This window comes from Ascaphus truei, chromosome 3, assembly GCF_040206685.1.
Source record: "Ascaphus truei isolate aAscTru1 chromosome 3, aAscTru1.hap1, whole genome shotgun sequence".
NCBI classification, from domain to species: domain Eukaryota; kingdom Metazoa; phylum Chordata; class Amphibia; order Anura; family Ascaphidae; genus Ascaphus; species Ascaphus truei.
The window spans coordinates 348,564,845-348,575,179 of record NC_134485.1 but is presented as its reverse complement, the minus strand read 5'-3'; the positions used below and the strand labels follow the sequence as shown (position 1 = coordinate 348,575,179).

Here is a 10,335-nt window from a genome sequence, read left to right as displayed (position 1 = left end):
ACTTGTGCATTATTCTGCTGTACAATTGATCATAAAATTAGGAGTACTTTGTTGGCCAAACACAATTTGTACCTGAAAATTATAACATTGATCCATTTCATGATCTAGCATAAGATGCCATATAAAAAGTATTATGACAAATAGCATAGACTTATACCAACGCTGTCCTATTTAATTAGGTCAAAAAAATAATGACAGCATCATAAAAATGAAGCACAGAGTTGTAACAAGTACGGTCTCTAACACTTTCTACTAGTCAGTCATTTATGTTGACAAACACATGGCTCCTTTACACTTTAGCATCATATTTCATCCTCTTTGGTGTTTGTAATTACAGACAGACATTTCTTTTAAAACAAAAATGTTTATTGAACAGAATGAACTGAAGGTGCAAGAGAAGGGTGTAGGCACATCTTCCAGTATCCACCAAGCACGGGCGGACTATAAGCCACAACACAAGACATTTAGAAGAGTGTTACACTTAGTACTCACTTTGCAAACATTTAGTCTAAAGCTGTGAGAATTGCACAAAAGTTTAGAGAGAAGAACGTGTTAAGAAAGCACAGATGAGCCCACAAGTAGCCAAACCCGCCTTAGGTTGAGCCTGCTGGGAGGGAATCAGTACAAGGTGCTGGGGAACAGTGATGTTTTAAGATGGTATTATTTTCTTGGCTTTATATGGTGGAAGCCTGAGAACGTCTGGGGCAAATTGTTGGAAGGGCTTAGGACATCCACCCCAAAAGCTCTTTTCTGATTTCTTGAAGAAGGCTTATTTGTAAAAGAGAGTCCAAGCTGTGGGACAGCATTGTGCTGCAAAGTGAAAGGTGCTTATGGTTTTGAGAAGATATCTGAGGACTCGGACAGAACTCTCCCATCCTTGGTCTCCACAGTCTTCACCAGGATACTGCGTTTGGTTCGGGAGGTTTCCATGGGAGAGAAACTCAGGTTGCCGGAGTACATACTATTACTACTGCTGATTCCACCTCCATACCCACTACCAAACCCACTGCTGTAGCCACTGCCAAGCCCACTGCTGTAGCCACTGCCAAGCCCACTGCTGTAGCCACTGCTCACTCCTGTGAAAAAGGAAGAAGTTTAAGACATTGCTCCAAGAGGATATAAGCCCTTGTTCAATATACTGTGCAGCTGCTTATCCAAGCTAAGAAGCCTCAGAGTTTATATCTAAGTGAATGGATTTCTGAGGCTTCCCACCCATGGAGATATGGCCTCACAACATATCTAAAAAAAGGCCCCAAATAGCTAGTTTCTCTTTCATTGCAGTACTTATTATCTTCCACCAGAGTGATAGAAACGCAATCTCCATCCAGTCACTCACTTTACTGTAGGGTTCACGGAAGGGACCTATGCACTGAGATAAGGGAATTCTGACCCACGAGTTTCCCCTCCCCAACTAGCAGGTTAGTTACTGATAAAATAAAAGATGAGGGTGTGAAAAGCTTTATTGTATTCCTTTACTGTTCAGAGAAAGCATCACATTATCAAACACACTACTTAATTTCTCGTCTACAGCAAAGATACTTGAAAACGAGAGGTAACTCAATGTATTACTTCCTGGTAAAACATTTGATAAATAAATAAGAGCCTACAATACAATACTAAATCATTAATTTCTTATTTGAAGCACTTTTTAAACTCCATTATATAAATGTGCATGTAGCAGTCGCACACACTAGTGGAAAATCCAATGGGTATCTTCACCTAGCCATCATACCCCTAATGTTGTATTCCTTGTGAATTGAGGAATAATGCATTACCTGAATATCCTGTGGTCTTGGTCTGAATGCTCATATTCTGTATACCAGACTCCAGCCTGAAAGTCGAGATTGCAGTTACAGCATTAGATGTATACAGTGCTTAGACACATCACATAAAGATGGCACTGTGCATTTATACCTGCCAATTATTTAATCACAATATTTTATATATTTCTACATTCCTTGGCCCATGCAAACATTGATGCCACACATGACCACACCACTTATATCTTGACATAGTTTTGTCTAATTAACATCTTGTGCCACTACAAGGATATTCAATGGATTGTGAACAGCAGAATACAAAGATGAAAATCAACACACAGAGACCCTGCCAGCAGTGAAGTCATTAATTAAACCAGCTCACTATGTGACACGTCATCTTACCTGCTCTCCTCTCCCTCCAGCAGTTTCCTGTAGGTGGCAATCTCAATATCCAGAGCCAGCTTCACATTCATCAGCTCCTGGTATTCACGCAGCTGGCTAGCCATGTCCTGCTTGGCCCTCTGCAGGGCAGCTTCTAGTTCAGCCAACTTTGCCCGGGCATCTTTCAGTGCCATTTCCCCACGTTCCTCAGCCTCGGCTATTTGTGCTTCAAGGTTAGCACGCTGTAAGAAAATATAACATATTTAACCATGAATGGGCACCCATCTATAAAATACTTTTAAATGAAGGTCTTAATGTCAACCCGTCTTGAGATTACCCAGATATAGAAATTAGTATTTTAAAATATTTCCTTCCAATGTTAAAAATAAAAGGGAAGACTCAGAAAAAAGTCTATATTACGAATTTCTAAAAAAAAAATGTTACATCAGTGAGAATGAGCTATTACTTACATTTGTTAAGTTAATGGCTCACATACTTTACTACATTTTGTCAGATGTAAATCTGGTAATGAAAAGGCAGGTGACTATTTTATGGGACAAAAGGTGCTTTATGAATTACATCGTCAATGGGTTTGATTGGATGACATTAAGTAATTCCCCTTGGTGTGGATAATGGGATCAGGTACTCCTGATGTGTCAGAGGATGAAGCAGAGAATAGGAAAAGTGTTGCACTCACCTGGGCCTTTATGGCATCGATCTCAGACTGCAGCCGTGTGATGTAACGGTTCAGCTCGCTGATCTCAGTTTTAGTGCTCTTGAGGTCATCACCATGGCGACCTGCAGATGCCTGAAGCTCTTGGTACTGTGAGGAGCGTATCAGAGTGTGAGGAAGGAAGGTGTAACATGGCAGCAGCCCCAAGCAGAGTCGTCACTACATGAGCTGTGTAATATGTTCTAATCTCTACTATATTATAAGGCTACACTTGTTACAAATCAATGATCATTGTTGCCTCCAAGAGAGATATAGATATAATACAATATACAAGGGAAACCTGATTACTTCCCCTTGCAAGTTATTGAAAAGGTAAATGTTTGAGCTCAGGTTTACAAATATTGTTAAGATGTTTTATAAAGCTAAGAAGTTATTATTAAAAATCCCTTTGTTTAAGCCATTAGAAAGAATAAATTCCAGTGATTTATCACGGGGTCATAGCTAATATAACTTTTCCTGTACATGAGTCTCACCTTTATCTGGTACATGCTCTCCACCTCGGAACGACTCTTGTTGGCGATATCTTCATATTGAGCCTTCACCTCAGCAATGATGCCATCAAGGTCAAGGCTCCGGTTGTTATCCATAGACAAGACAACCGAGGTGTCGGAGATCTGGGATTGCATCTCACGTAGCTCCTGCATGAGGAAACAAGACAGACGCTCAGTCAGGCTCCAAACCTCTCCATATACCACCCAAACCAGTCAATAAAGCAGCCTGCTCCGGTCCTAAAGGGGCTGCCCCACATAGCACTGCAGAGAAACTGTACATATTGCTGTGTATTTCATCCTAAAGACACCTTTAAAGAAATCCTACCAGGTAAAGGGAGACATTTGGTAGCTTTACATTAATATGAAATGCAATACTTGTTTTCTATTTAGAAGAAATATATAAAAATTATGTATTTCTTTGAGCAGCCAGTGTAAGTTTGAAAAAAAAAACTGGAAGTGCTTTTGAACTACGTCCTGCAACTTGATATCCTAATTACTAAACAGATCAAAATATCATTTATTTAATTACATTTGTTATTATTAGTTATACAACCATTAACATAGAAAACAAGGTTTTACTAGGCCAATTACTACGACTTTTTTTCCCCCCAACTCCAATGCATAAATAGGCTGAAATGCTTTAGAAATAAGTAGTCGTTCTGTGTCTGATTTAAACAAATTCTAAACTTGTTTAACATCAGGGGACAGATATTTTATAGGGTTTCTGTAATTTTGCGTCCAAAAACAGAAATGGAGACATCATACAAAAAAAACATTATTTATTTATGACGAAACTGGTACTGTATATTTACAAGTAATAAATGAGTGGTACTCCTGTTTTGTAAATTAAATTTAAAAAGCAGTGATCCTCTGTGCTCCCAAGAACCATCACAAATGTCTTCAACATGCTGCAGAACTGAAGGGACTAGAGGTCTGTTAACATTGCTCTAATTTAATTCCTTGCCAATAGTCTGCAGGACGCTGCTACATCATCCAGGTCCGTTACAAGTCTACAGAGTATTGTTCCATTATTACAACTCTTCTAGCATGACTTTTGCTTACCTCTTCATACAGCTGACGAAGGAAGTTAATCTCATCTGTCAGTCCTTCCAAACGAGCCTCCAACTGTACCTTATTCATATAAGCCTCATCCACATCCTGCCGAAACAAAAATGCCACAATGTTTACTGCTGTGTGTTACACAGAGACAGAGCCAAGCTTATTACTGCATTCTGAGACAAGATGTGTGGTGGGTGGAGAGGTCCTACCTTCTTCAGCAAAACAAAATCATTCTCCATCTCAGTGCGCTTGTTAATCTCGTCTTCATACCTGCAGGAGACATTTTAACATAATAGGTCAATTATTCTAAAATGTTATCAGTGCAACAAAATGTCAATACCTATTCTGCTTTAAGATGCAAATGCACAACTGTAGGACATTCTCTGATATGATCCCTACACATGCTGTTATGCACACCCAGTCCTTAGTCGGTTCGTGTACGCAAAAAAACTCAACTCAACTCAAAACTCAAGATGAGTGAGTAAGTAAACTAATCCAATCATTTCAGATATTAATGCCATATCAGATCATATGACATTTCATAACTTTTGTCAACTTTAAAGAGGCTGCATGGCTTTAAATATTGATTCCAGCACTATACTACCCCAAAGTAGCAGTGATGTGTAAATTAGTGGGATTCAGGGCTTATGACGTCACCACGAGTGGACAGAAGGGACTTGAGTAACATCATAAGGATGTGCACTGAGCGGCAAATTAAAAATGAATGTGGCACCCCAGGACAATAAGCCCCATAAAATGTGGCGATAAATATCCCTAGAATCCATGTCTATTAAGAGTTTATACAAATTATATGACAATAAAATGGAAAAGGATAGAGCAAGTTTAAAATAGGTTCTACTTTATATTTAAAAAAAGTTGTAAATGTAGGTACAGTGCAGTATTTACACTTCATAACATTAGTACGTTTGTGAAATTTACATCATTTCCAATTTTCTTGTATGCTCTTCTTTCCAAAGTGGGTAAATTTGCCCCATCTTCCCCAAATGAGAAGTGGATAAAATCAGTTCCTGGTGATCCCCACCACCCACCTAAATCTCCTGTGATACCTTTCCCCCCTCTTTACTCAGGGACTCACTTGTTCTTGAAGTCCTCCACCAGACCCTGCATATTTCCCAGCTCAGACTCCAGTTTCATCTTCTCCTGTCCCAGAGAGTCCAGCTGCCGGCGCAGGTTGTTGATGTATGCCTCGAACATGCTGTCCATGTTACTGCGGGTTGACTTCTGGTTCTGCAGGAGGTTCCACTTGGTCTCCAGCATCTTGTTCTGCTGTTCTAGGAAACGCACCTGAGGACAATACGGACTTCAATCAGTTTACATGACATTGTTCCTATTCAGTATAGTGAGAAGTAGGGCAATGCACAATAAATGTTGCATCAACTTTCACTCACTTCAATAGATGTTGGTGCATCACAAACTGTATATATTTTACGGACCTTTGTGCTGAATTAGTATGCTAAAGACAAAGATCATTTGTGTTTAAATAGGCTACACTCACTAAATAGGCAATAAATGCTTTGCCTAACACACACTTCTCCACTTTATGCATTGTTGTATTGGATCCATATATTGCTCTCACTGTGCATGCATTGATTCAAGGCCAAGCTTTACTGTTTTTCCTGTTCCCTCTATCCCTATGAATGTAACCCACTGGGCTCCTTACTTCCTACATATAGCGCTTATTCTTGTACTGTGCGATTTCAGCATACTTGAAACTGTTTATATGCCTGTCTGCAATGTGCTGCATGCATGGATTGCACTATGGCATAATAGTAGCTGTAGTACGGTTTCTGTATGCATAGTGCTGGCTGGGTACACTATGCTGCGAATGACGACAGCAGAGTTCAAAGTACTGAATAAATAGACAAAGCAAGGTGAAGAATAGCTCTATGGCCCTATAAGGTCTTCTGTGCAGGTATTATTCGTCCTGCTTGCCCCTCCTCCCTCCCTGCACAGACAGATAGGCAGGTGAGTAATGTGAAACCTGGTAACTGCAGATAGCTAGAGCAGTAATATAGGAATCAGTGGCAGTTAGAGAACCCCAGTAAGTAACAATCAGTACTCAGGCGATACAATACCTAGAAAACTTTGGTCATCCATTCCCAAATAGTGTCATGTGATGGGGAACAGGGGATAAAACAGCATGGGACAAGGCAGGGGTCTTAACTCATTTACTGCTGGATTGATTGGCTCTGGGATTTATTGCTGTACTCTCCAGCTACAGAATATTTAATAAGGAGGAATAAGGACAGAAAGGAGGTAGGCTATACATTTGCTTCAGCACACAAATTGTGTGACCTCATTTCTGACATTCCAGGCTATTTGTATCAAACATGCAAAAATAATAACTTTATTTTTATAGCGCTTTTCTCCCAATGGGACTCAAAGCACTTCAGTTACAAAAAGGGGAAAAGAATAAAACATGGAAGGTTATAAACGAGACAAAGGATACCGTACAGGATGGAATGGGACAGCAGCTATTAAATGCCCAAACAGGTGGTGGTTCATTAATTAAACGGTTGTAAGGGATTTAAATCAAAATTACATTACTTTATTAAAAACAATACATTACATTTTTTTATACTGTTTAACCAACACACTGTAGCGTGTGTAGGACAATTTGAACCCCAGTACACCCCCATCAACAACTCCTTCCAAAGCACAGAGAGATATAAAGACACACACTAGTATTCATAAAACATGACTGTCCGGGACTGGCAGGATCTGCAAAGCAAACATGCTTTCCTTTCCTCTCCTGCATGCTAATCCCGTTGATGTCAGTAACTACCTGCCCCCCTACTCCCCTCCCCCTCCCCCCCCCCCCACCCTCACAGGTTTCTTCACGTGATCGTTCAACAGATTTTCCTTGATACATTTTTTAGAGATCTATTATTTGTTCAATAAACTATTCCTTGCTAGAGACTTTTCCTGCTCCCTAAGAATGCTTCAGTGCGAGAAACTTCTAACTAATAAAATCTCTATGTCAAGGGCTAGTGTTAAAATAAAAAAATGAAAGGAATTTCTCCTCAAGACATATAGCTTTTTGGAATAAGAAATGGTTTTGCTTCTCTCTTATTACAAAATTAATTGTGCATCTCACCCCATAGTGGGAGAAGATTATGAGACGACTTCAGGTTTGTGCAGGTGCAGCACCTGCCTATATACTCTGTGCCCCGTGTCTATATACTCTCAGTGCCCCGTGCCTATTATATACTCTCAGTGTCCCGTGCCTATTATATACTCAGTGCCCCGTGCCTATTATATACTCTCAGTGCCCCGTGTCTATATACTCTCTGTGCCCCGTGCCTATATACTCTCAGTGCCCCGTGTCTATATACTCCAGTGCCCCAGCCTCTGGTCTCTGCACAGGATTCATTGAACTGTGATATTATTGTATCCCCCAAAACAAAGGCTCTTTGTCTACAATGTATAAAAACACGTTTGATTGCTATACACCAACAAATGCCAAGAACGGGAATAAACGTCAGCAATGTTGGAGAGAAAAAAATGACACCCTTTCGCTGTCAAAAGGTTGCAGGCCCATCTGGGAGTGAAAGGGTGAATGTCACGACATTCATACGACATAAGGTACTCTGGGTTTAGAGTAGAAGGTAATCGGAGATATTATCGGAGCCACTTTCCCTGCGTTATGGGAGATTCTTATATGGCTAATTGTTAGTGAATCGGTAATGCTTAGAGGGACCACCACAGCAGGACAACCTTTAGGTCTGCTGGCATCAATGTGGCTGGCGAAGTCCCACACACCTGGCAGTGGAAGGTGTATTTTTGAAATGCTATATCTGGCAGTGGAGTGTGGTAACTTTGCTAAACTCTGCAGGCCTGGCATTGGTGGCAGGGAGGGGGCTTGGCAGTGCTCTGTGAATGGGACAATGCTGGAGATGTCTTGGCACTGCTGTGCAGGACTGGTCCTGGAGGCTGATAACGCGTCAGTGCTCTGAAGGGGCCTTACATGGCATGTTCTGCAGGTATGGCATTACAGGGGCACTGCTCTGCAGGTGTGGCACGGAATGGGTGTAACATGGCATGTTCTGCAGGTATGGCATTACAGGGGCACTGCTCTGCAAGTGTGGCACTGAATGGGAGTAACATGGCATGTTCTGCAGGTATGGCATTACAGGGGCACTGCTCTGCAGGTGTGGCACGGAATGGGAGTAACATGGCATGTTCTGCAGGTGTGGCATTACAGGGGCACTGCTCTGCAGGTGTGGCACTGAATGGGAGTAACATGGCATGTTCTGCAGGTATGGCATTACAGGGGCACTGCTCTGCAGGTGTGGCACTGAATGGGAGTAACATGGCATGTTCTGCAGGTAGGGCATTACAGGGGCACTGCTCTGCAGGCGCGGCACTGAATGGGAGTAACATGGCATGTTCTGCAGGTAGGGCATTACAGGGGCACTGCTCTGCAGGTGTGGCACTGAATGGGAGTAACATGGCATGTTCTGCAGGTAGGGCATTACAGGGGCACTGCTCTGCAGGCGCGGCACTGAATGGGAGTAACATGGCATGTTCTGCAGGTATGGCATTACAGGGGCACTGTTATGTAGGTGTGGCACTGAATGGGCGTAACATGGCATGTTTTGCACTTAGGGCATTACAGGGGCACTGCTCTGCAGGCGCAGCACTGAATGGGAGTAACATGGCATGTTCTGCACTTAGGGCATTACAGGGGCACTGTTATGTAGGTGCGGCACTGCAGGGGCGTAACGTACCCATGCCCGGCAGGTAAGGGAATTAGAAAGTATATGTTGGCACCCTACCTCTTGCCAATACCCTGCATGCTACTCGCGGGTCCCTCACCTTGTCGATGAAACTGGCGAACTTGTTGTTCAGGGTCTTGATCTGCTCCTTCTCGTGGGTCCTCACTTGCTGGATGTTGGGGTCGATCTCCAGGTTGAGGGGTGCCAGCAGGCTCTGGTTGACGCTGACGGAGGTGATCCCGGCCGAGCCAGCCCCGGCTCCATAGCTGGACCTGTAGCCGCTGCCAAACCTGGAGCCGCCACCGTAGCTGGAGCCCAAGGAGAAGGAGGCGGCGCTGGCCCGGCTGGCCGGGGCTCCGCTGTAGGAGAAGCTGCTGAAGCCGGAGCGCTGCGGGGCGGCCCTGCTGCTGCTGTAGGACACTTTGCTGACTTTGATAGACATGGTAACAGGTGGCAGAGGCGCAGAGGAGCAGAGACGCTGCAAAACTAGTGCGAGGACAGGAGCACAGAGCAGGGAGCGGCTCCCTTATATACAGCACAGGGGCGCAGGGGGGGGCACCGGGCACCTGAGTGGCTGAGAAGGGACAGGGGGCGGGGGTTACCACCTGCCTGCACTGGGCAGGGCCACGTTATTCCCTTCGGCGCTAGAGGGGGCACCAGGCTGCTGTGGATTTGCTATGGGTTCCCACTCCCCAAAGACTGCAGCGCTGGATGGGTTAACCAAAGCGGGTGCCAGAGGTAGATGAGGGGGGGGGGGGTTAGGCCAATTCCAAAAGGAATGTGCCCCCCAGTCCTACCCCAAATATCAGGCGCACAAGGGCGGGGATGTCCTGTCCAGCCAGGAAAAACAGGGCTGGGGATGTGCACACAATGTATTAAGTTAACACCTTCACCCACAGAGGCGCTTCCCACTCATTGCAGAGTAAAAGCTGTTACATTCTATGCTAAGGGCTTGCAGAGCATCGCACTGTCCCACTGCTCAATGCCCGTGCCTTACTGGATTAACATTCTGAGTACTGTAATTTAGCAGTGATATTCATTTATTTTTTTGCTTAAATGTTATTGAATTTATCACAGATAATACTAAAAAAAAAAAAAGTAATTAAAAGCATAATCACGAAGTGTTAGTTTAACTTTTTTTATTACTAAAGTCTTGCTCACATATGACCACC

General features: G+C 43.2%; 1 protein-coding gene across 1 annotated transcript; it reads right to left on the bottom strand.

Annotated features, from left to right (window-relative positions):
* Window positions 1–344: 344 nt before the first annotated feature.
* On the bottom strand, window positions 345–9,681 carry LOC142490049 (keratin, type II cytoskeletal 8-like). The gene is made up of 9 exons (XM_075591842.1): window positions 9,264–9,681; window positions 5,521–5,729; window positions 4,634–4,694; window positions 4,428–4,523; window positions 3,348–3,512; window positions 2,839–2,964; window positions 2,163–2,383; window positions 1,776–1,831; window positions 345–1,076 (listed from the first exon to the last, which is right to left on the bottom strand). The coding sequence occupies exons 1-9, from the start codon at window positions 9,603–9,605 to the stop codon at window positions 829–831; spliced, it is 1,524 nt and encodes a 507-aa protein (XP_075447957.1). The 5' UTR covers window positions 9,606–9,681; the 3' UTR covers window positions 345–828.
* Between the last annotated feature and the right edge of the window lie 654 nt (window positions 9,682–10,335).